Below are 27,858 nucleotides of genomic sequence, written 5' to 3' on the forward strand. Positions count from 1 at the left end.
CTCTCAGGTGTGCGCACTCAGCCACAGTGCAGGGCGGGGGAGGGGAGAAGCCTCTGGAGACAGGTAAACACAGCAGCACACAACCCACACGGGAAGTAGACTCCGGAAATGTTCATAAAATAAAAGCCAAAAGTCCATGCTCACCACATCAGGGGTGTGTCAGTTACCTGGTGTGCATCTCCAGGCTCAGAGGGCACCAAACTGACTTCAGAGAACTAGCGGCAATGAAGGTCCCCTGCTTCGTCACCTTAGCACATTAACAACACAATCCAATGTTGAAAGAACAGAGCGTGTTTATAGTGTGCTGGTGAACAATAACTCAAACCATCAGGAAACATTTCTGCTAAAGAGCTCAATGGATAAAGACAAATAATCTGACCTTATGTAACAAGATCGTTTTGGCCTCACTCCCTCTTGACTTAAGCTGTTTGTTCAACCTGGTCTTACTATGAAGTCGTCAAATAGCGGTGCTTGGTCAGTGACCTCTGAAATCAGACACTGACAAAAAAAGTCTTCCTTGCACGTTGGAATGATACACAGCAGGTTGCCGTTACTGTGTAACGACACCTGACGGCGTCAGGGGGAAACGTATCAGGACAACAACAACCGGGAGGCCGGTGTTCGCTTCCCGTAAGATTGTATAGCCAAACCCTGTCCTTTTTCCTAAACCTAACCATGTGTGTGTTGGCTAAACCTAACCATGTGCATTTGTTGTTGAAGGAAAAAAATGTCAGTTTGCGTTGTTGTACCAGCGTCTTGTGTATATTTTGAAAGAGACTGTATGCAACCTGTACATTTCCTGTGAAAACAGAAGTGTATTTTGAAAACAGACAATGCGTGTAACAGGCTGAAATTGCATCCCACAATGTCAACAGCCAAGGCACCCAGGGTGTGTTGCACGTCATACGTGGAAAGTCCATGACCAAATGATGTATGACGAGGTCACAGTGAGAATGTGTTGGTTTTTTTACTTTTCTCACTTCTGTTTCTGTCCTTGTGCTCTGAGTGAAACTACCAATCAGAGTGTTCAACATTCTACATCTGCCAAAAAATACCCAACCTCTGTCCGGACCTCTGTCGCCCTAGTCTTTGCAATATGTTCTGCACTGTTGGCCCTGATTGGCCCATGTTGCCATTTTTTTCAGCTGATTCAGCATATTGAATTGGTGTAGGCAACGGCGAAGCACTCTGCTTGGCAAGAAGAGAAACAAGTGAGGAAAGTTAACAAACAGCTAGACTCAAGAGGGAGTGAGACCAAAACAAAGTTGTTACATAAGGTCAGATTATTTTTCTTCATCCACTGAGCTCTTTAGCAGAAATATTTCCTGATGGTTTTTGTTCGTTCACTGGCCCATGTTAAATATGCACTGTTCTCTAACATTGGATTGTGTTGTTAATGTGCTAACTGGCTCATGACGTCTTCTAGTTTCCACTTATGAATGATGAATACAGACTACCGCTGTCTGCTGGTGTAGAGAATTATTTCATTTCATGCAGGCACAGAATGTATGGTCTGGTTGACCATCGGCTGTAGTCTTGGGGGTGTGTTCATGTGCAACTTTTTGGCTGAGACTACACAGAACCAAACAACATGGCATCATGCCACTTCAGTGTGTGATTTTAGACAGCATGCCAAAATATCAGAAGCAAAAGAGGCTTGACCAGTAAAATATTTAACACAACAAAGCTGGCTTAACATGCATTAGCAGCATTTTCTAAACAATAACAATGGCATAACATGGCAATTATAATCTTTTACCATCTCTGTTATATAGTGGCTGATCTTGCCGTCTGCTTGGAGGGTAAGGAGCTCATGGATCTTACTGTTTTCCAAATGTGGGCGCCTAACTTTGTGTAAAAGTGGGGGGGCAAAAAAAATGTATTGATTATGAGTCTCAATGCTATGTCGCAGGACCAATTAATTTAAAGAAATGAGACATTCAAATCCCATTTTAACAATTTACAAATTTGATTACAAAGGCAGAAGTTACACATTTTTTTTCAACTGTCCAGAGCAACATAACGCTGGAGGGCTCTGCATTAACGCTGCATTGGTCACAACTGTAGGTAGGGTGAGTAGGTCCCAATAAACCAAATGTGGGACAAGGAGTAGGTTTGTGAGGGACAGTGTGGGACACCCGCCCCCAGCGCGAAGTTTAGTCATCAGAGACTAAATACATTCATCATGAACTATACGTAGTCTACTGTATGTTAACGCTGGACTGTTTTGTTTATTGAAGTATTTAGCAACACAGAGGCTTGTGGTCAGTGGGATTTGAGGATTCTTATAATAACATCTGTAGCCTACAGATGTGAAGCTCTGACTGTATCTGACTGAGCCTTAATGAAAGCTGTTGTCTTGTATTTTTTTTCCTGAAAATATGAACCTTACAGTCAAACACAGTTTATTTAGCTGGTGTAGCTGAGGGGACAGGTCAAACTGATATGATGCTGATTTACAGGAGAATTCATGTCAAATGGAGGTTAAACCATGAACACAAATTACAGATCGCCTGTAAAGCATTTTACTAAATTAATCTATCAAAACAAAAACAACTGGAGACTGAAAACAAACTGATATATGGATCTGATCACTTTTTTAATGAATTGACATCATTCCAGACAGGATGTAAGTTTATCTGTGACTACCTGTAGGCCTATGGACTGAAGGCTGCTGGAAACTGTCGGGAAACTATCCGACTTCACTGCAGCTTTTTGTCACCGGCCCCGCTGCGGCTGCCTGCTACCTGCTACCTGCTACCTGTTGCGATCAAGGAGGTTGAAATAGTTGCTATATGGGGCAGGAGGGGCAAGCCCTATAGGGCTTAAACGCACATGCGGTGTTACTATGACAATAAACAGAGAGCCTACGTGGGCCGGCATGAATGCATGCGTGGGGGACAACCAATTATGCGGGACATGGTCTCAATTTGCGTGATGCGTGAAAAGAGACAGAAATGCTGTGCAGTCCCACGCAATGCGGGACGTCTGGTCACCTCACATGTTTTTTCCTTATCTTATTGTTCCATAAGTTACGGATAGTTAGCTGGCGTTTCATGGTTGGTTTTTCATGTACCCTACAGTCTGTGGCACACTGTACCGAACTGCACAGCTTCTGCTGCAGTATACAGTGTTGCCAACTCCTCAGTAAGGAAAGTAGCTATTGGCTGTCCTAAAAGTCGCTAGAAGTCGCTAAATGACGTCATCGCCTAATTTGCATAATTGTCCATATGCATGTAATTGTAATGGCTGCTGTATGAGAGAGGAATAACGTCGTGGGAGAGACAAAAACTGAGTAAAAAACACCCTGAATATGTTTAGAACTACAAATGAACCTTCTTTCAATGATTTTTTTTTTTTTTCCCAAATATATTTTTATTTGGTTTTTACATATTACAACAAACGAACAAACAAAAACATGAACAGGGCAGCTCAGACATTTCACAATAGGACATAATACTTGGAAACAAAAGACTCCTGTGACAGGTTATACGTCATACACATTTTACAGGTGAACAGAGAGAGTATACAGAAATAAAAAAGTAGATAAGATAAACTAATCAGTTAATTGGTTAGGCACCCCTCAATTACATGCGCAGACAAGGCAGTCCCGTTATGACTATGTTCAAGATAAGATGCAGTCGTTGATCCTATGTGTCCCAGTTGACAGTGTCACTTCTATTAAGGAATCCCACAGTTAGTGTGTTTGCAAGGTTCGGACCAATATACTGTAGATACAGATCCCAAACCTTGTGGAAGGTATCAGTTGTTGAGTGCAGCTTACAAGTGAGAAACTCCATGGGTATACACTGCATGATAATTTTATGCCAATTTTTCTTCATTGGAGGCTTCTCCTTAATCCAAGACAATAGAATGTTTTTCCTTGCAGCATATGTTAAAAGATTAAACAGTCCTTTGTGACGTCTATTAACAAGCTGCCTGTGAGGAAGTCCAAGAACAAGGCAAACAGGGTCAGGCTCAACCTCCATGCCAAAAATTGCACTCAACTGTTCTACTATACCTGACCAGTATCGTTCTTAACACAAGATCATATGCAGTGAGTATAGTCTCCCACCTCAGTTTTGCATTTAAGGCAGAGAGGAGATAAAATGGCATTCATTTTGTAGCGAAGGCTGGGTGAAGTTTGCAGTCTATGTATAATTCTCAGCTGTGTCAACCACGCCCTGTTACATACAGAAATTCTTTTAATATTTTCAAATATTTCCCGCCAGTCCTCATCTGCAATTTCCACTCCAAGATCTGCTTCCCACATCCGCTTGGTGGCCAGAGTACTAACAGTTGAAGTAGATCTTAATATACCATAGCAAAAGCCAATCAGACCTCTTCTAAGGCCAAGTGAGAGGGCTCTCTCAATCTGAGAAGTTTCTATATTAACTGTTAATGTTGTACGCTTAAATATAAAATCTCTCACCTGCAGAAAACTAAAGTGAGGCCTGTGAAGACATATTTTTGCTGTAACTGAGTGAAAGACTTAAAGGCAGAGCCGTTAAATAAATCTCCTAATGTTGTTATGCCACCATCTCGCCATAGCCTAAACACAGGGTCCTCAACACCTGGGGGGAAATCAGGGTTCCCTTGAATTGGAGTGCGGGGTGATGTTAACTTGGTTCGACTCTCCATAGATCTTGCAAATTTCCATGCCCTTAGCGTGTTTAGGATGATTGGGTTTGTACACAGTTTTTTTGCTAAGGCAGGATCTATGAGAAATAACAGATTTCGGAGTGGACAGCTACATTGGGCAGCTTCTACATCTAGCCATGTAGAAGACTGATCTTCCTTCAGCCATTCAGCCACGAACCTTAAGTGTGCAGCCACCTGATACCACCTTACATTTGGAAGATCTAAACCTCCAGCAGCCTTGGGTAGCTGTAATTTTGCTAACTTCAAACGGGGCCTTCTTTTATTCCAAATAAATGAACTCAGCCAACCTTCAATGATCTTAACCACCTTATTTGAAAGAATAATGGGCACCATTTGGAGTGGATACAAAAGCCATGGTAAGGCATTCATTTTGATGAGTGCAACCCTACCAGGCCACGACAGCGGGAGGGACGCCCAGCGGTCAAGGTCACATTTTATAGTGTCTAAGAGAGGTGTAAAATTAGCACTATACATCTGATCAAATGAGGGGGTTACGCGTATACCTAGGTATACAAAACCTGAAGGAGACCAGCAAAAGGGAAATGGGACAGGGGCTTGGGGGACAGTACTAAGAGAACCAAGTGGCATAATTTCAGATTTAGAGAAGTTGATCTTATAACCTGAAAATGAACTAAACCTGGTGATGGTATCAATAACAGATGGAATAGAGAGATTTGGGCTGGTAAAAAGTAAAAGCAAATCATCCGCATATAGATTAAGCTTATGCTCCTTTTCTCCAACAAAGATACCAGAGATTGTGGGTGATTGGCGTATAGCCTGAGCCAGCGGCTCGATGGCCACGGCAAAGAGCAAGGGGCTCAGTGGGCAGCCCTGGCGATTGCCATGTTGGAGAGAGAAATTTTTCGATCTCAAGCCGTTTGTGATAACCGCTGCCTGTGGGTCATTATAAAGGATTCTAACCCAGTTAATGAAAGTATCACCAAGGCCAAAAACATTCATGGTATAGAAGAGGTAGGACCATTCGACACGGTCAAATGCCTTCTCTGCATCCAGAGAAAGCACCAGACTGGTCTCCTCCCGCCCACGCATGTATTCAATAATATTGAGGAGCCTCCTCACATTATTGGAGGAGCTCTGGCCCTTAATAAAACCAGTTTGGTCTACATTAATAATATCAGGGAGGAAACGTTCAAGTCGTAAGGCCAACATTTTAGAAAGCAGTTTCAAATCAGAATTTAATAAGGCAATCGGCCTATAAGGGGCACAATTTTCAGGACACTTTTCTTTTTTTTAGAATTAGAGCTATATTAGCCTCCCTTAATGATGGAGGGAGGATTCCTGTCTCAGCCGAATATTCCAACATAGCTAGGTAGGGGTCAAGGAATAAATTAGAAAATTTCTTGTAAAATTCACATTGAAAGCCGTCAGGGCCTGGTGATTTTCCCGATTGAAGCTTTTTAAGGGCGTTATGGATCTCCTCCTTTGAAAAGGGGGCATTTAAAATGGATCTCTGCTCTTCTGAAATCGTAGGAAGATCGATGCTTATATCCAGGTAAATGGGAGCATGGTCACTCACCACTATGCTCCCAATTTTACACGACACCACAGAATACAGCAGTCTCTTAGGCAATAAAAAGTAATCTAATCTAGTATGACATTTATGTGGGTTCAAAAAAAAGTAAATTCTAAGGAGGAAGGATTAAATGTCCTCCAGACATCAGCAAGATCAAAATCATTACAAATTGAAATAAGGGCTTTAGCTCACCTACTAGGAGGACCATCAGCAGGAGGGAGCCTGTCTTTCAGTGATTTATATTAGACAAAGAAAATTTTAGATTTACATCCCGTCCTGACTGTAAACCAGGTCGGGATCAGCCAGTGGCGGTTCCGCACATGTGTGATTCACTTGCAGGGGTTAACATCTCCTGCTCTGACTGTTGCTGGGAGGGAGGACTGGGCCGTCTGTGAGTGCTTTGGGGTGAGAAAGGAGCCCACGGCAGCATCCGCTGCTCATTGAGAAGAATGAGAATGATACGTGCTCTCACAACAGAGTCTCCAGAAGTCTTCAGTAACATCAGAAAAAGTCGCTAGATTTGTTGCTAGTCGCTTTTTTGAAAAAGAGTCGCTAGAGGGGTCTGAAAAGTCGCTAAATATAGCGACAAAGTCACTAAGTTGGCAACACTGGCAGTATGCGCGTACAGAGAGCAGCGCCAGATGTCCGGAGTGAAACACGCAATCAGCCAAGCTGCTTCTCCGCATCTTTCCCCGTTTTTATCATTATGTCTCAAAACTACAATGGCGAAAACGTGAAATGCATCCACAACTAAAACAGGCAAGCTAACTACCAGTATTTGAAAGCAAATTTACAGAAATACAAACAATCCAAACTCCTTCTAATAAGTGGACATGGCAACCATGGTGCACTTGTTTCGTACTGCCTGGAATATGCCACTTGGATGGGGTGCAGAATAATTCAAATACGATTATTTAAATGTAAATAAGATTAATTTATTTAATTTTTATTTTACATTTTATATTGAAAATATTCAATTAAATATTAATTAATTATTATTCAATTATATATTATTTTGACTTAAAAAGAGTTGAAAAAAGTGTGGGGGGGGGGGGCAAGATATGAGTTTTGCCCCCCCACCTTGAAAAGTGGAGGGGCATTTGCCTTACTTGCCTATAGGGGTAGGTGCCAGTGCCTATGTCCACAGTACAGTCATTTTACTGTAAAAACCTAACTTATTCCAATCTAAACATTTCAGTTACTGTTCAGTTACTATTGCTATTAGGCTTTTATTGGTTATTTTTATGTATACATGGGATGAATGTGAAAGTAACTAACTAAAAGTGACTTTTTAAGGTGAATTTTACATTAAAGCCTCTATGAGCCAAATGCTGCAAGTATTGTTTTTTGACTGGGTGTGTAGTTTTTCTTCAACTACCACTGCCATCAAATCTCATCACTTTGTTCGCCACCAGCTGTAAACTCCACCAACAATGAGTTTGAAGAAAATGGGAGGGAGAAATTCCTAGTGGCACTAGTAAACCTCAAAGCCTACTTGGCCTTTACTACCCCATGGAGATTGCTGAAGCATGGAGATTTGTCCATCACTCTCCCATTGGAGTCCATCCATTTACCCAGCTGGAGGCCCAGAATGGGGGCTCAGCAGGTTTGATGGGCTCAGCAGTGGGTAGATGGTAGAGACTATCCACCCCCCTCTGCAGCTCCTTTAAAAGTGGCAGTTTACGAGGGGCCTCCATTACACCAACCAGCATGTTCTTTTGTCAACTTGCACTCCAGGAGTAAGACATTCATGGGCAAATTGTTGCTCCCTGTCTCCCAGAGGAACATTTTTTCTTCACATTCATGTACCAAGACTAATTGAAGACTGTGTGCTTTCGTTGGGAGGGCCCGGTCGGATGCAGCGAAAGCGATAAAATAAAGAAGTGCTGCAGAGTGCTTTGGTTGGCCCGAGATTCTGTTTTTCATGACTGGGGGAGGTTGACTGGCAGGGACAGAGTTCAGTCTCATCGGACCTTTATTGCTGTAGGGAAAAGGCTTATTTACTGTAAACTGTTTACGAAGCTCTGTCACTATCTCTGGACATGCAGAATAAACACAGGAACACACTCCCACTCCTAATGTCTTGTAAACATTAGAAACACGCACAGACTGACAGACAGACAGAAATACAATCTGAAAAAGACACTATACTCTGGATGACTCCTGCACACACACATGCATGTGCGTGCCCACACACAAACACGCATGCACACACGCACACACACACGCATGCACACACATGCACACACACACACACACACACACACACACACACACACACACACACAGTGTAGTTATTAATATAATCACAGTGAACACAAATATACTCACACACTTTCATAAGACAATGTGCACGACATAAGTACACACTTGCATTGAAAAAAGAAGTTGCATGCAAACACAACTTCTTGTCTTAACAATGCTTGAGTGCTGTTAGTTTTATTGGTGTCCCCAGTTGTTATACAGAATGGATAAACTCCTCATACTCTTTCTCAGTCTCAACAATCCAAACTGTTTCCCATCGTTTTTCTGGGTTGTATTTACACGGTCGGATTCAGACCTACATGGTTCTGCACATGTACCCAATCTCTCTTTAAAGTTAAGGGAGAAAAAAATATCACAGATGTCTGAAGAAAAAAACAGAATCTGTGGACATGCTGCATCTGCCAAGTATATGGTATCACACTTTACAGAACAGCTTGAGCAGATAGATGAATCATCAAGCCATCCCGTAGGTTTTAAAATCCATCTTTGCACACAGACATTCTGTTTCCTGCCTCATATGTGTTGTGCATTTAAACAGACACGTCAAAAAGTATGTAATGTGAAAAGTGTGTTTGCTCAAGTGTGCTAGTTTAATAATGGTTTTTCCGTCTATCTCTGTATCCCCCACCCCCTTCACCCTCCTCCACCCCCTTCTCATGAAGACCCTACCTCTTTGGGGCGGGATGTTTTGCCATTAAAACTCCATGGTGAGTTTTGCTTCTCCCCTCCATGGCTCCCTCGGCAGCATGCAACTGTATACACAGCACATTGCCTCCTTTACCTCTCATTTGTTTCTTGGTATGTTTTATAACACATCTGTGCAGTCATTCCTTAAGATGGAAAAAATCCCCCAAATGAGTATTTGTTATTTTCTCATCTTTTTGTGCCTTTCTTTTCTTTTTTTGCAAACCCTTCAATCTCTCTGTGTTTGTTGAGCTTTTGTAGTTCAACATATATATATTCTATCATATTGTATTGTATTACCAATTATGGCTTCACAATTTAATTAATGCAATGTCTTTTAATAAGAAAGGTTGTAAACATAAAAAATGGAATGCTTTAGGCCTGTATCATAAAGCCCAGGGCTTTGGGGCAAGCCATAGCATTTCTTGCCTGGTTGCCATGTGGTCTCTTTGAAACCACCAGCTGGAGTCACCCATTAGAAAATGGTATCTCTGTCTTCTTGTCTCTTTCTTTCAGTTTAGACTTTCCATCATCATTTTCCAAGAATAACGCCTTTATGTTAATCCTATATTCCTTAAATTTTCTTTCAGCTTGCTTTGGTTGCAGTTTTTACTCTGTTCAGTGTGTTTGCATGCTGTAATTGTGCCATGTCATATTGTGGTGATATTGTGAACAGTATCTTGTGTGAGTATAGAATATGAGTTATGTGGACCTTTCTCCTACGAAATGTATTTTGCAAAGGACTAAAGGTGAACTCAAAATGCCAAATACTGTAAATTTTTGGTTTCATTAATTCTAACTAAAGAATTTAATTTCAAGCTTCCCTAATCAATATTTGTATAGTAACCATGGGTCAAATGACAATGTCCAAAGAGGTCACTCCAAATGATGAACACACAGACCCAAAGATCATCTTTTGGCTCGTTTTGATTTTCTGCCTACAACTTTACTGTTTTTCTTCACTTTCACGGCTCTCACACACCTTGTTCCCAGCCATGGTGGGCAGCTGTTTTCAGCAAAAAACTCAGATTAATTCCAAGTAAAATATTCAATATTCTAATGTTCTGAATATCAACTCATTACTTGCTATTTTAGAATAAGCATTACAATGTAATGAGCTAGTTTGGTTTCAGACCTCTAAACCACTGCCCACAGCTCCAATTTTGATCAGAAATTTAAATAATTGTGGTGCTCACTGACTGTACCGACAGACAACTGAGCCAATCAGAGCTTTGGAGGCAGGACTAAGAATGGGTATGTCACCTTCCTTTGCCAAAGTTAGATAAAACCCAACACAAAAATGCCTGGGACAGCTGTAAAGATTCTTGTTAGTTGAATAACAAAAAGAAAAAAACAACCCTTAAATCTGCACTTTCCTTCAATTATCAAGAAATACAATAACTACTCTTTGCAGCCACATACACAACTTCCGTTTTAACTGAAAAGAACATTGGTGAAACTTGCTAACAACTTGTTAGGGCAAAATGACTACCCCTCCCAAACAGAAAATAGCTGTCAAGAACACTGTCAGGCTGATTACTAAAGTGAAATTTTATAATGGCAATTTAACCTTATTTTAATCAGGCAATTATTTACCTTGACTTGTAACTTGATTTTTTAATGCTTTCACTCAGAATCAAACTTCAGAGCGCACAGCATCTTCCCATTCAAGGAACTTTTTCTTCCAGGGGGCTGAAGCTAAGTCTCTTTTAAATGCTGTTTCAAGAAATCAGATGCTTACAAGCTTTTAAAAGAAGCCCCATTATGACAGAGTTACTTATGGAGAGATGATTGAGTGACTCAGCGAAGTGAACTTTTCCCTTCCTGGCTCCCTGCTCTCCAGCTCCTCCCTGGTGACTCCATTCACTTTAGAAAATAAATAGCATGTGGTGCCTTCCCCATGTCTTGGGTTTCATCTTTTGTTGTGGGCAGTCACTCATACTTTTTAATTGCAGCTTTTTTCTTTCTGTCTTTATCCACCTCCTGTTTAATCTAGGCCCTTAGTGATTTCATAGCATATACTTTTCAGAGGTACACATCATTAGCACCGGAATCTTGACCCTCACAATAACCGCCTTCCATTCATATTTGAGCCAGTTAAACCTTTATTGTTTCTCTAATAGTGTATGTCTTGAGATTTGAGCTATGACAGTCCATTTGCCAATATCTGCTTACCCAGAGTTCATTCATTTTAGTTGATTCCCAGGATAACATGAACTGTGTCATGTCTTCTTGAATTTATGTTCAAAGCATGAACAACTGACTTTGTTGTGGGAGACTCCGACTTTCTGACCAAATTTATGTGCTTACACCAATACTTGCACAATCTGACACCCAAGATTATTTGATAAACCTACATGATCAGTGTGGCACACATAGAGTATAGGGAATAGGAACAGGTGAAAAAAAGTCCTTGCTTCCATGGTGATGGCCGCTCTCCAATGTTCACTGAGTTTCCTCAGTGGTTGTCATTAGTGCTGTGTGTTCGACACAGGCCCGAGGCTGCTGCTTTTCCAAGGGCTGTTGTAAAATAATAAATGTGACGTTGAAGGACGTGTCCTCCACATGACTTCCCTCCCTCTCTTTCTCTCTCTGTCTTTCTTTTCCTTCCTAGTTGCAGTCTTAATACCAGCTCCTTTTATGCTTTTAATTAACCATATGGCCCAGAATCAGCGCAGCAACAGCCATACAGCTCTTTGTCACTGGATGGCCAGCTGAAGTGAGCTTTTTCATATTTGTTTACTGCGAGGGCCCTGAAAATGAATGGAAGCTGCAACTGGACTTCCATCCCCCCTTGGAGGCGCCTCACGTTAGCCCCGGACATAGTAATGCAAAGGGACTTTGATGGTTGATGTCGCAGATTGAATTATGGAAAAGCTATTAGCTTGGTCAAGAGTCCTCATTTGTTAAATTAAAAGTGGAAATGACATGAGTCTTCAGTGAATTAAAGTTGCAAAGAAAATGGATTCCACTCCCTGTTAAAGGGCAGACATACCAAACGAAATATTGTGGAGGGAGAAGAAAAATAGAGATTTGCTGTTTGTTTAGTAACCACGCCCCCAGTTCTTTTTTATCATGTATTTATGTTTTATAATTTATTGGTATAGGGTTATGATTTTCATTTGTAAACGCACTCCCCTACCACTGGTCCACTCCAAAAAGTGGAACTGCTTCTTTGTAGTACAAGGGCAGAAACCTTTTAAGCCACTTCAGGTGAGATCGAGGTGAAAAGGATGATTTAAAACACAGATGAGTTAAATTCAGTGGTCACTGCACCCTGAGGAGAGGACAACTGAGCTGTCATCTTTGGTCCAGTTGGCAGACTCAGCTCAAATCCAGTTCATCAATTATGAGACCACAGTGAGGAGCCAATAATATAGCTTGCTTTCACAGACTTACAAGTATAGGTATTGGTGTATGTGATTATATACATGTATGTACTTATATATACACATATTAGTGTGTGAGCTGGCAACCCTAATGCCTCCAAATAATAATCGGTACTTTGCTTCTGACTAAGTCCTTTTTGTCATTCTCTCTTAAAGAAAACACTTTCAGGTCTTTTTCCTTGATTTATTTTTCAACTTCTATTTAAGTCCAAAGTAAACATAAAGACTACAAGGAGCTCAGAATATCTAATAGCACACAGTGTAAGTCATTCTGTGGTATATTCGTCAGCCCCAAGCTCTCACTCTTGAAAACCAACATCAACTTGCTCTGAAATAGGATTTGTGTTTCCTGGGTTATTAAAACCAGTGAACCACCGTGCCTTTGAGAGTTAAACACATTTTCCAGCAATGTGAGAGATGGAACACCAGGGTTTCCCGGCACCCAACAAGAACTTTTACTTTGCAGGGCCATGCAGTCAAAGTTGGGAATACTGTTTCTTCTCTTGAGCAAAGAACACAGGTGAAATGGTGTCTTGTGACCAACAGATCTCGTGTTTCACTTTAATGGATCACTGTAGAGTTCTTGAAAATGTGTACTTATCTTACATATTGTTGGAATGTATGCCTCACTGAGGGAGACCATTGCTGGGACTAAGCCTTAATGTGAGCCTGGCCTTGTAACATGTCTCCAATTAAAGTATCAAAATGGCTCTCGTAAAATAATTAATGATTATTAATAGTAATTATTAATAATGTTAAATAATGTGTAATATTACATAATTTACATTAAATCACCACATGGAGCACACCAAACTATCAATTTGGAATTCTGAGTAATAATTAAATAAATAACCATAACCAAAATTACCATATTAATAGTAAAGGCTGAAGGATTTCGGAGTTCTTGACATAGCAGAGGTTGACTATTCATTCACTCTTGTGCAATATTAAACAGACAACAGATATAATTCCAAATATATTTATTCATAAAGAAAGCAAAGCAAAAAAACCCCACAACTTCTAACTATGTAACTCTATACAAGCATGGGTGTGTATAAGTGTGTGTGTGTGTGTGTGTGTGTGTGTGTGTGTGTGTGCGCGAGAGAGAGAGAGAGAGAGACAAACAAAATGTCTGACAACAGAGAACTACATGATGGCCAAATCAAAGCTGGCTTCAGATCGGGGGAGGTCTGCTTGACCGTGTGATCATCAAAAGAATTGGGAACTTCAAGTTGCCTCTTTGAGTGTAGCCAATGTTGAAAGCCAATTCATGAGTGACTATGTGTATGCGATTTGTGTTGCAAAGGGTGTGGGTTAGTACAGAGGATCTTAAACTGATGTTTAATTAACCAATAACCTAACTGCACGCAATCACAACAATAGCTCATTAAACAGCATTAAAGTACAATTGACAAAGTTAAACAGTCTTGCTTAGCCTGTACGACTGTAGTCATGTTATGCCCAGTTGTTACATTACCAATCCTTGAATGGATGGAGGGAAGAGTTGCTTTATGGCGTGTTGCTGTTGTTAGCCGGCAGAGGAAGGCCAGAAAGAGCTGTGGTTCCAGTTGCAGTCTGTTCTGTGTCCATGTTCTGAAGGTGCAGATCCAAGGAAGCCGGTTGCTCTGGGTCCTTGCAGAGTTAGACATTGGGATGCTAACTCAATGTGGTTCTCCTTATTGCTTGAAAGTTAGTTGGAAACCTTGTGTTTGGCACACTAAGTTCTCTGGTCTCCAGGTTTTGCTCCTGTTGTGAGCAATGGCAAGAGAGTCTTAGAAGGCGCGTCGGTAGCGTAGTGGATAGTGCCAGCACCCCATGTACAGAGGCATCGCCTCGCTGCAGCGGCTGTGGGTTCGAATCCAGCTTGCGGCCCTTTGCTGCATGTCAGTCCCCACTCTCTCCCTGTCTCCCCATTTCACTCTCTGTCCTGTCAATAAAGGCAAAAAGCCCATAAAAATAATCTTTAATTAAAAAAAAAAAAAAAAAAAAAAAAAGAGAGAGAGTCTTAGGAGTAAGAGCCAGTCAGCGGCTCAAGAGAAAGAGCAGCAAGAGTCTGTAGAGCAAGTGCTCCCTGCGATGGTTCAGGGGCAAGAGCAGGAGTCTGAACGGGTCAGCGGCTCAGGAGAAAGAGAACAGAGAGAGAGAAAAGAGCAGAACTTCTCCTACAGTTTGCCTGGTGACATCACAGAGTCACATGTCACTGTGAAAGTACTGTTCAATCAAGTTTGACGACTGGTCTCTCACTCAGGTGTGACAATGATCCTGAGGAGATGAATCCCAAATGGCTGTCTTTTTTTTGAAGAACAAAGAACCTTTACATGTCCTGTTTAGATCTGCACAAGTAACAAATTATCTGTGGTGCAGTGAATCCCGATTGTTGGCATTGAAAAGCAGATTTAAGAGGACATGCTTAGTGAAAACTGCAGTAATGAAAACACCCCGTCAGAGCTATTGGTTAGTTAACTTGACCTGTTTGTTAAATGCTTTATCTTCTGTTTGCACTGACAAATGAACAGGCCCAGGGAAGAGAAGACAAGGGCACTCTAGAGTTCGTCAAAGGGAATGTCTGGATTTTCTGTTCAGTGGCAAACAACTTCTTTGCCCCCCATAGGATAGGAAAGTAACAGCAGCAGTAGTTGACCTGTGGATGTGGATGTGGATGCGTATGCGTCACCTATTGAGAAAACAATGCAAAGGTTGCTGTGATTTCAACACGTGCACCATCTGCAGGCAGTGAGAGTTAAAGCTGCAGGATTTATTTATATTTGTGTAGTCATTTTCTTTGTTTTAGGTTTCATGTTTGAAACATGCACGTCAGTGAAAAATCAGCTAAATTAAATACATTGATAAGGGATCAAAAACAAATGATCATTATAATTCAAAATTGATGCTTATTACTTTTTCATAGAAGTACAGTTCGACTTGTGGCTTTATTATATACTAGGGCCATCAGTGTTAAGGTTTTAGTAGCGATGCGCTTAAAGTCTAATCATAACGATTTTTCAAAAATTGCATTTATCTCGTGCTGCTATTTTTGTCCCTTCACATGTCCTGACACATTATTTTTATTTTTACAATTTCTTTTGTACTACTGCCAAATTGGAGCTGCTAAACAGATTTTCACAGTGATATTGTCTGACAATGTTAATGGTGACAATAAAGTATTCTTATTCTTATTCTTATTCTTATCTTATCTTTGTCATGCCGCTGCAGTGGCTCTCTGGTTTCTGCTGCAGCAGTGGTGGAAAATAAGACACCACTGCACTTTTTGAATGGCTCATTTCACTTTCAGAAACTCCCAAGAGGTTCAGTTGACAAGTCAAAAGTAATATGCACCTGCGGAGAAAAAAACTATTACTGTCTGTCAAAGCCACCACTGCTGTTTGTCAGTGAAAAAAGTATGCCAGTTTTACCCTCGGCAGCAGAACACCATGTAAGTCTGTGTTCTTTAGTCCACTCATGGAACGCAAGCCGGTTTCAGTAGGAGGATCATTGCTGTGAATTTGTATTTCCCTGTCAGAGTTTCTCCAGGAGTTGCAGTCTTGAAAGACTTAAAGGGCCAGTGTGTAACATTTGGCATGGTTTATTGTCAATCTGAATCTGAATCTGAATATTCTACCCATTAATATGTTTATACAAGTGTATGATTACTATAAAATAAAATTTGTTTGGTTTTCGTAGCCTTATAATTATGCTTTTATATACATAGATATATATATATATATATATATATATATATATATATATATATATAGCAAGGGCCTTGCCATGTATGTAAGGCAGACCGAGTGGACAATCCAGCCAGCCAGAGAACGCGTTTCGCGTGTATAAATGAACCAACGAAGACAGCGGAAGGAAGGAAGAAGGAGGAGGAAACAGCAGAGTGTTAGTAGTTCGTCGATAGAGAGTAGTGAAAAGTTTTTTTAGTTATAAAGTTTGCGAATGGACCACACTTACCACACAACAGGAGAGAATGAACCCGAACTGTCATCTGCGAGGAAAAGAAGATGCAACTTCACTCCTTGTGATGCACTCTCTGCGGCGCTTTTCCTCCTGGTGATATCTCCCCAACAATGGCAGCAGTAGCACCGAATCCCATTCTGTGCATTCAGCCTCTCTTCTCACCCGCTCAGCATCAAACACATGGAGTTCCTCATCTGTGTACTCCGGCTCAAACAGGTACAGCTCTGGGTCTGTGTCCGCTACAAGAAACTCTTCAAAATCGTGTTCAAAGTCATCCATTGCAGCTACTATAGTCCGGAGATATTGCTAGGCTAAATAAACAGCTGAGCACTGTTTACCGGCTACGCTGTCAGTCAGTGTGCGGGCTGGAGATTGGCGGAGCAGAGAGGGGAGGGGGGTCCCCATTTAGTATCGTAAACGAGTATGTGTGTAAAGTTAGAAGTGTGTCTGTTACGCCAGAAGAGTCAGAGTTTGGGACGGAGTGGAGTGTTACCGGAGTTTCTGGAGTGTTCAAATAAACGGGCCTTTTTCCCGAACGCTCCTCTGGTCTCCTGCTCGTGACTGATTCATTACAATATCGTAACATGGTTTAGATTTCTAAATAAACATTCACCTCGTCGCTAGATAGACCTACTCCTGAAAAACTCGTGCGCAAGGCTTTTTGTCCCTATGAGGCCACCGTCATTTACCCGACGGGAGGGGTGAGCGAGTGAGCCCTGCAATCTAGAATTTGACCACTGATGTCACTGTTTCCAACGGTTTTCAACCCATTTTACACACTGGCCCTTTAAGTTTGACGCTGCTACCCCAGCTGACTAATTGACTGACTGACTGGTCAGAGGTACTGTGAGTATCAGGTGTATATATTATAAATAATTTCCTGTCATTTAACTGTATTTGTATTTTCTTTTGGTGATTAAAAACTGGACTAAGACTGAACTGTGAAGCATAGTCAGGAAAACAAAAAACTGACTCAGTGGACTGAACTCTTGAGATTGAGAACTATTGAAATTCAGCAATTAATTGCAATTAATAGCCATATTATATACACACACATATCCCAAAGTCAAAAATTAATTTTTATTCACAAATGTATGGACCGCAATGAACATTAAACAGTTCTGTAGACAGAACTAAAAAGCATTGCATTACCAATGCTTATGTAAATGATTAAAATCACTCATTTTTCTAATTAAAATATTCAGGGACAAAATCTACCAAATCTTTTTTTACCCACATAGGACAAATTGCAATTCTTTATATCCATAAAGGGGGTATAAAGGGTTAATGGGGTTTTTTGGGGAGTTTTTCCCTTATCTGCTGTGAGGGTCCAAAGGACAGAGGGGTGTCATATGCTGTAAGGCCCTCTGAGGCAAATTGCTATTTGTGATATTGGGCTTTATAAATAAAATTGATTGACTGATATTCTGTAAACCATGAAAACTGTCCAGCGTCACTGGTAACTACAGCGTATCCCAACTTCCCACACTCAAAAAAGCACCCAGAGAAAAAGAACTACAGTAGTCTGTGACATTATGTTTTTGTATGTGGAACCATTTTTTAATCAGCCATAGTGTCTTTTTCTGCTTATGCTAACAGTCCATTTCTGCTCTAATTCATTCCACATAAACCAAAAATATAAAACACAAAGTACAAAGTTCTGTGCCAGAAATAAGCTTTCATGTGAGTGGAATTGCAATATTTTTTTTGGCTGACAATACAGAGTAACAAAATGGAAAAAGTCCAGTTCTGCATCAGTTTCTTTGTCTTTTTAGTGAGTGTAGACAGAGATGGGTGTGTTGCCTCCACAGCAGTGTGGTTTCCAGAGGTCAGTGTTAAGTACCCCTTTGGGAGTGTATGACACCACTGTGAGCCTTATAACCCTTAGCCCATGTCATGACTGATCTGCTATGACCCAAACTGCCGTCTGCGGTCATTTTGACTTGCCCAGCAAACTTCACTACAAGCTGATTGGCTGTAGAAAAAGGTAACATGCGTTATGTTATAAAACCTGCCGCCAGCGATTTGACTAGCTGAGTTGCAAGTGACACCATCAGGCAGCTTTAGTTGAGCTCAGACCAGCCAGTTCACACTACTGAAACGTTTCTCTGCAACATTCTCAGCGTGTGGCATTTCCTGTTGCCTCCCTGTCAACACTACTAAATTTGGGCTACATTTAAACTCTTATGTCTATTTTGCAATCAATGACAGTGCTTTTTGTGGTTGCTGTTGAATGGTGGTGGGGTGTGGCTGCAAGTCACTCATCAGGATGAGGAAATCATCTCACCAGTCTGTAACTCTCTCCCTGCTGACTTTTAGCTAGCTGGCCAGGTCGAGGTTTTCAAACATTAACATCAGTAAACATAGAGAAAAAGATGGAGAAGATGGGCATCAACAGAGCTAGCATCCTGCTAGCCATTGTACAGCCATTGGAAAATAAGCTGGATGACCTCAGTGCCTGTCTCCTGAAAATAAATAAATGTTGTTGAAAAACATACTTGAATTAAATAAAAAAACTATTTATTTATTGAACAATATTGACTCACTGAGATATTTATGTTTCTGTGTATTAAGGTATTTATCGCCTCATTTATTTATTTCAGGATTTATTTCATAACCATATTTATTTATTTTTTATTTAGTATTGACTTAAATGACATTCCATATTGGTGATGTTCAGACAGTTCATTAAGCTTAGTTAAAAATAAAATGAAAAGGTGAGAGAGACAGCAGCAGTGAGATGACAATAACTGTATTAGGATGTGGAAATATAAGTCATAATTAAATATATGCCAATGTGAAATCAAATTGATGCTTTGAAGGCACAGCAATTGCATTGCCAATGAATATTAGGTTAGGAAATACAACATTTGCCCAATTCAGTGTGACTTGTGGTATAAAACTCATCTCAACTCAACTCAACTCAACTCAGAGAACTTTATTTTTCCGTTAGGAACTTCATTTGGGGAAAGTGACAGTGCATATTAAAACATACAGAGTCAGTTAAGAACAAATGAATAAGTACAAATGTTAAAAAGGAAGAAACACCAACACACCTACAAGCATACACATACATGCATACATACATACATACATACATACATACATACCAAAACTAACTATTCATCAGTCTAATGGATGAGGGCACAAAGCTTGTCATGGCTCTTTTGGTCTTGAAGACCAGTGACCTATATCTCTGACCTGAGGGTAAGAGACTGCTTCTGGTCTTTTGTTCAAATAGAAATACAGAGACAGATGATTTTGTTGAACAGATACAGATAATGACATCTCTGTACACTTCCACAGAATACACAGTATGTAGAATAATGCCAATAATGTGGGAACAAATTTCAAAAGCGCAAATTCTGCCTGCAAAACAGCTGTGTGCAGTGAGCAACATTTGCTGAGGTAAGCAGAGCAAGCTAATTGGCATGTGAGTTAGTCATGCTAGAATCTCAGAACCCATCAGCTATCGATCTGACGACATTAAACGTCTAGGGGCAATGGCCAGTATTTAAGGCTGATCTGTGTAGCCAGAGGATACTTCCTCTGCCATGCACTGCCCATTTTGGCTCATCTGTATAAGCAGATATCTGCATATGTCATCCAAGATAGTTGATGGCTGCCATATATCCAGAGACCTAAATTCAACAATTCACAAATCCCCATATTCACTTCTTACATAACTTTCTAATGTTTTAAATAATTTCTTAAATGTACCCATATTTTTTGCTTTCTTTAAATTCAGTGTCACAATTGTTCCATAACTTCACTCCATACACTGACACACATCTACTTTTCATATTAGTTCTTGCCCATTTCCTTTCAAAAGTGAAATTTCCCCTCAGTGGATAAGTGCTTGTCCTCTTTGTGAATAACCCTTGGATACAGTCTGGAAGTGTTTTACAACGTGCTCTATACATTAACTGTAGTGTTTTAAAGTTAATTCAACCTTAACCAGTCTCTGCAACAATAAAATACAATTTGTATTAGTTTTGTAGGTATTTCCCCATATCTCTATGCAATATGTAATGTAAGGAAGAATGCGTGAGAAATACAAAATTAATAGTGATTTATGGTCCAAGATGTCCTTAGTTTTAGAGTATTGCAATAGATTTTGATATTTTTGATTTTGATTTTATGTGGGGTTTCCAGTTTAATTTATGGTCTATCATTACACCCAGGAATTTGCTTTCATACACTCTCTCTATTTCTACTTTGTTAATCTTGATATTTTTTTTTTTTTTTATTTCCAAACACTATGAATTTTGTCTTATTTAAATTCAGTGACAGTTTGTTTACATCAAACCATTTTTTCAAATTACACAATTCACTTTCGACTATATCCAAAAGCTCATTCAGATCTTTATGTGAACAAAACAAATTAGTGTCATCAGCAAAAATAACAAAATGTAGCAGCTCTGATGCCCTGCAAATATCATTGAAATTGAGAATGAAAAGTTTGGGTCCCAGGACTGACCCTTGGGGTAGCCCACAGGTGACCTTTTGAAGCTCTGAATTTTCAGTGTTAACATTTACATACTGGTACCGGTTATCCAGATAGCTTTTCAACCAGGAATATGCTACACCTCTACTACCATAGTTTTTCAGCTTACTCATTAATATCTTATGATTGATTGCATCAAAAGCTTTTTTGAGGCCGATAAATACCCCCACTCTTTGTTGTCTATTGATGAAGACATTTTTTCAACCAGTTCCATTATAGCCAGTGGGGTTGATCTATTAGCTCGAAATCCATGCTGTTGTTCGCTTAATGCATTGTATTTTTCGACAAAACTATCAAGTCTTTTTACAAATATCTTTTCTAAAATCTTAGAAAATTGAGGAAGTAAAGAAACTGGTCTGTAGTTGGAAAACAAATGTCTGTCTCCATTTTTATAAATGGGAATAACTTTCGCTATCTTCATTTTATCTGGAAAGATGCCTGTTAAGAATATTTGATTGCATATATGTGTAAGGGGTTTGACAGTATATTTGATAGTGTTCTTTACTATTGACATATCAATGGCATTATAATCCGTAGACTTTTTATTTTTAAATTCCTTTACAATGTCCAAAATTTCATTTTCATTTACTCCATTTAAAAACATAGAATTCATATTTTTATCACATCTGTTAATGCCTTTGATGTCACTCGGCTCTGTGATCTCATTAGCTAATTTAGGCCCCGCATTTACAAAATATTCGTTGAATTCATCATCTCTTTTTGTTTATATTTACATCATGTTTTTTAGTGCAGTAACTAGGATAGTCTTTGTTCTTACCACCTTTTCTAATTAGGCTTTTGATTATCTTCCATGTTCCTTGAATAAGGCTTTTATTTTTCTCCAGCAGTTTCCTATAATATTCCTTCTTATTGTTTCTCAGAATACATACCAATTTATTTTTATATCTCTTGTATTTAATTTCATCCTCTTCTGTTCTGCTATTAATAAATCTCCTATATAATACGTTTTTCTTTTTGCATGCACTCTGCAGCCCTTTTGTAATCCATGGTTTGTCTTCATAATTAGGGCCCGAGCGATGACGAAGTCGTCTGTGAGGACCCTATTGTAATCGTGCTGTTAATTAGGGCCCGAGCAACGACAAAGTTGTCCGTGAGGACCCTATTGTAATCGCGCTGTTTATTAGGGCCCGAGCAGGTCTCGACCTGCGAGGTCCCTATTGTTTTTCGAATGATTATTAGGGACCGAGCAGGTCTCGACCCGCGAGGTCCTATTGTTTTTCGAATGATTATTATTATTAGGGCCTGAGCGACCACGAAGTCGTCTGCGGAGGACCCTATTGAAATCGCACTGTTTATTATTAGGGCCCGAGCGACCACGAAGTCGTCTGCGGACGACCCTATTGAAATCGCACTGTTTATTATTAGGGCCCGAGCGATGACGAAGTCGTCCAAGGACCCTATTGAAATTGTGCTGTTTATTATTCTTATTATTCTTGCAACATTTCGTGTCCCAATTTCGGCCCTTTCCCAAATTTGAAAATGCTTCTAACTTTCCACATTCGTCTGGCCACATCCGAAATTCGATATTTTTGGGCGGTTGCACATGGTCGGCGCGAAATGCCGAAATAGCGCCCCCTACAAATTTTCAAAATACCCTCCCCGTTGGGGTTAGTTTGTCGTAGGCAAACGAAATTTGGTACACACATGTATCATACCGAGACGCACAAAAAAGTCTCTTAACATCATGGTGAAATCCCAACAGAAAGTCGGCCATTTTGTTTTGAATTTTTTCGTCACGGCGATTTCCACAACTTACATTTGAACAAACTCCTCCTAGGGTTTCGTCCTATCGACTTCAAAGTTGGTACAGATCATCCTGAGAACATGCTGATCAAAAGTTATTAAAAGCTTTTCTCTATGTCAAGGGACGTGGCCGCTAGGACGTGACAAATTTTGGCGACTTTTCGTTTTCTTGCCATCGAATTTCGAACGGCTCTCCTGCCCACATACTTGATCTCAGCAGCTTCAAACTTGCTGGACATGATGATGGCTCTGCCCCGAACGCCCCGATATGTTAATATCCCACCTTACTCATAGCGCCCCCCGCTGGTAACAGGAAGTGACCAGTTTTTACTTTAACATGTACTAATGCCACAAACTTGAGCGTATCAACTTCATTCCTAATGGTGTCCATGTGGCGGCGTGGTGACTATCGATCCCTCGCCACTAAATACGTTTGGCATTTTGATGGCTTCAGCAACCTCATCTCCTCATGAAAATGGATACACAGGTCAAGAATGGCAAGCTCTTACATCTGATAGGGGCGTCGCCCATAGGGGGGACAAAATGCCTCTATAGCGCCCCCTTGAAATTTTCAAAAACCCCTCCCCATAAGGGTTTTTTTGGAGTTGGAACATGAAAATTGGTACACATGTGTATATTGTCCAGACGCACATAAAAGTCTCTGGCACCAATGGTCTACTCCAAACAGGAAGTCGGCCATTTTGATTTTGACTTGTCCTTTTGGTGTGATTTCCACATGTTGTATTTTAACGAACTCGTCCTAGGGATTTCATCCAATCGACTTCAAATTTTTTACAGATCATCCAGAGACCATGCTGATGAAAAGTTATTAAAAGCTTTCCTCTATGTCAAGGGGCGTGGCCGGTATGGTGCCTCCCTCGCCACCAAATACGTTTGGCTTTTTGATGGCTTCACCGTCCCCATATCCTCATGAAAATTGACACACAGGTCAAGAATGGCAAGCTCTTGGATCTGATAGGGGCGTCACCCATGAGGGGGACAAAATGCCTCTATAGCGCCCCCTTGAAATTTTCGAAAAACCCTCCCCATAGGATTTTTTTTGGAGTAGGAACATGAAAATTGGTACACATGTGTATGTTGTCCAGACGCACATAAAAGTCTCTGGCACCAATGGTCTACTCCAAACAGGAAGTCGGCCATTTTGATTTTGACTTGTCATTTTGACATGATTTCCACATGTTGTATTTTAACAAACTAGTCCTAGGGATTTCATCCAATCAACTTCAACTTTTTTACAGATCATCCAGACACCATGCTGATCAAAAGTTGTGCTCTGCATGTCTGTAGGTCAAAGGGCATGGCTGCTATGGTGCTGCCATTTTTGATCCATCGCCATGCAGATTCAAGTAGCTCTCTCTCCCACATAATTCATCCAAACTGCCTCAAAATTTCTGTACATGATAAGAGCCCCGCCCTCAACACCTCCATATGCTCGAAGGCAATCTTGCTCATGGCGCCCCCTTGTAGAAACAGGAAATGCCATATTTTACACTGACAAACGCCAACCTCAAGCTCCTGACCTGATCAACTCCATTTTGTGGCCACATGACGATCAAGTTGATGAATCTCCACAGTGACACACGTGTCCTGTCATGTTGCAGGCCGCAGCAGTGGCGACTTTTCATCCTTCGCCACGGAACATCAACTTGATATAAATCCTTCATGTATTGTCCGACTTGCTCGAAATTTCACGTGTGATGAGGGTCCACCCCTGAACGCACCTGCCCACATGTGGTTTCGCTCATGCCGCCCCCTTGTGGAAACAGGAAATGCCCTATTATACATTGACATTGTCCGATTTGCTTGAAACTTCACATGTGTGATGACGGTCCACCCATGAATGCACCTGCCCACATCTGGTTACGCTCGTAGCGCCACCTGGTGGATGAACGAAACATTGCGTTTTTTCGCTCCTGCCAGGTTTTTTCTCCCTTCTCGCTTCGCGCCACAGCCCCCACGTGCCTCAGGCCCCCGCAGTTACATGGGGGAGTGAGGGCCCGATCACAGCTGCTCGCAGCTTTAATTATTATTCTTGCGACATTTCGTGTCCCAATTTCTCCCCTTTCCCAAATTTCAAAATGCTTCTAACTCTCCACATTCGTCCGGCCACATCCGAAATTCGATATTTTTGGGCGGTTGCACATGGTTGGCGCAAAATGCCGAAATAGCGCCCCCTACAAATTTTCAAAATACCCTCCCCTTTGGGGTTAGTTTGTCGTAGGTAAACGAAATTGGGTACACACATGTATCATACCGAGACGCACAAAAAAGTCTCTTAACGTCATGGTGAAATCCCAACAGGAAGTCGGCCATTTTATTTTGAATTTTTTCGTTACGGCGATTTCCACAACTTACATTTGAATTAACTCCTCCTAGGGATTTCGTCCTATCGACTTCAAAGTTGGTACAGATCATCCTGAGAACATGCTGATCAAAAGTTATTAAAAGCTTTTCTCTATGTCAAGGGGCGTGGCCGCTAGGACGTGACAAATTTTGGCGACTTTTTGTTTTCTTGCCATCGAATTTCAAACGCCTCTCCCGCCCACATACTTGATCTCAGCAGCTTCAAACTTGCTGGACATGATGATGGCTCCGCCCCGAAAGCCCCGATATGTTAATATCCCACCTTACTCATAGCGCCCCCCGCTGGTAACAGGAAGTGACCAGTTTTTACTTTAACATGTACTGATGCCACAAACTTGACTGTATCAACTTCATTCCACTTGTAATGCATGCAGAACAAGTTGGTGAAGCTACCTTATGAACGCTGTGAAGCTATGTCTAATGGTGTCCATGTGGCGGCATAGCAACTATCGATCCCTCGCCACTAAATACGTTTGGCATTTTGATGGCTTCAGCGACCTCATCTCCTCATGAAAATTGATACACAGATCAAGAATAGCGAGCTCTTAGATCTGATAGGGGCGTCGCCCATGGGGGGGATAAAATGCCTCTGTAGCACCCCCTTGAAATTTTCAAAAACCCCTCCCCATAGGGTTTTTTTGGAGTTGGAACATGAAAATTGGTACACTTGTGTATGTTGTCCAGACGCACATAAAAGTCTCTGGCACCAATGGTCTACTCCAAACAGGAAGTCGGCCATTTTAATTTTGACTTGTCATTTTGGCGTGATTTCCACATGTTGTATTTTAACGAACTAGTTCTAGGGATTTCATCCAATCGACTTCAAATTTTTTACAGATCATCCAGAGACCATGCTGATGAAAAGTTATTAAAAGCTTTCCTCTATGTCAAGGGGCGTGGCCGCAATGGCGCTTCCCTCGCCAACAAATACGTTTGATTTTTTGATGGCTTCAGCGACTTCATATCCTCATGAAAACTGATACACAGGTCAAGAATGGCGAGCTCTTGCATCTGATAGGGGCGTCACCCATGAGGGGGACAAAATGCCTCTATAGCGCCCCCTCGAAATTTTCGAGGGGGCTATGGTGCTGCCATTTTTGATCCATCGCCATGCATATTCAAGTAGCTCTCTCTCCCACATAATTCATCCAAACTGCTTCAAAATTTCTGTATATGATAAGAGCCCCGCCCTCAACGCCTCCATATGCTCGAAGGCAATCTTGCTCATGGTGCTCCCTTGTAGAAACAGGAAATGCCATCTTTTACACTGACAAACGCCAACCTCAAGCTCCTGACCTGATCAACTCCATTTTGTGGCCACATGACGATCAAGTTGATGAATCTCCACAGTGACACACGTGTCCTGTCATGTTGCAGGCCGCGGCAGTGGCGACTTTTCATCCTTCGCCACGGAACATCAACTTGATATAAATCCTTCATGTATTGTCCAATTTGCTCGAAATTTCACGTGTGATGAGGGTCCACCCCTGAACGCACCTGCCCACATCTGGTTTCGCTCATGCCGCCCCCTTGTGGAAACAGGAAATGCCCTATTATACATTGACATTGTCCGATTTGCTCGAAACTTCCCATGTGTGATGACGGTCCACCCCTGAACGCACCTGCCCACATCTGGTTACACTCATGCCGCCCCCTTGTCGAAACAGGAAATGCCCTATTATACATTGACATTGTCAGATTTGCTCAAAACTTCACATGCGTGATGACGGTCCACCCCTGAACGCACCTGCCCACATCTGGTTACGCTCGTAGCACCACCTGGTGGATGAACAAAACATTGCGTTTTTTCGCTCCTGCCAGGTTTTTTCTCCCTTCTTGCTTCCCGCCACAGCCCCCACGTGCCTCAGGCCCCCACGTTTACATGGGGGAGCGAGGGCCCGATCACAGCTGCTTGCAGCTTTAATTATTATTATTATTATTATTATTATTATTATTATTCTTGCGACATTTCGTGTCCGAATTTCTCCCCTTTCCCAAATTTCAAAATGCTTCTAACTTTCCACATTCATCCGGCCACATCCGAAATTCGATATTTTTGGGCGGTTGCACATGGTCGGCGCGAAATGCCGAAATAGCGCCCCCTACAAATTTTCAAAATACCCTCCCCATTGGGGGTAGTTTGTCATAGGCAAACGAAATTTGGTACACACATGTATCATACCCAGATGCACAAAAAAGTCTCTTGACGTCATGGTAAAATCCCAACAGGAAGTCGGCCATGTTGTTTTGAATTTTTTCGTTATGGCGATTTCCACAACTTATATTTGAACAAACTTGTCCTAGGGATTTCGTCCGATCGACTTCAAAGTTGGTACAGATCATCCTGAGAACATGCTGATCAAAAGTTATTAAAAGCTTTTCTCTATGTCAAGGGGCGTGGCCACTAGGGCGTGACAAATTTTGGCGACTTTTTGTTTTTTTTGCCATCAAATTTCGAACGGCTCTCCTGCCCACATACTTGATCTCAGCAGCTTCAAACTTGCCGGACATAGTGATGGCTCTGCCCCGAACGCCCCGATATGTTAATATCCCACCTTACTCATAGCGCCCCCCGCTGGTAACAGGAAGTGACCAGTTTTTACTTTAACATGTAGTAATGCCACAAACTTGACTGCATCAATTTCCTTCCACTTGTAATGCATGCAGAACAAGTTGGTGAAGCTACCTTATAAACGCTGTGAAGC

General features: G+C 41.2%; 1 protein-coding gene across 8 annotated transcripts in view; it reads left to right on the forward strand.

Annotated features, from left to right (window-relative positions):
• Positions 1–27,858, forward strand: part of bcas3 (BCAS3 microtubule associated cell migration factor) — an 877,760-nt gene that overhangs the window by 283,500 nt on the left and 566,402 nt on the right. For 7 of the 8 annotated variants that reach the window (XM_078166843.1, XM_078166849.1, XM_033630374.2 and 4 more), the window contains exon 17: positions 9,124–9,168. The exons of the other annotated variant lie outside the window; for it this stretch is intronic. In XM_078166843.1, the coding sequence (XP_078022969.1) occupies positions 9,124–9,168 (45 nt within the window). The remainder of the gene's footprint in view (positions 1–9,123; positions 9,169–27,858) is intronic. 8 annotated transcript variants of the gene reach the window in all.

This window comes from Epinephelus lanceolatus, chromosome 4 (genome assembly GCF_041903045.1).
Source record: "Epinephelus lanceolatus isolate andai-2023 chromosome 4, ASM4190304v1, whole genome shotgun sequence".
NCBI lineage: Eukaryota > Metazoa > Chordata > Actinopteri > Perciformes > Serranidae > Epinephelus > Epinephelus lanceolatus.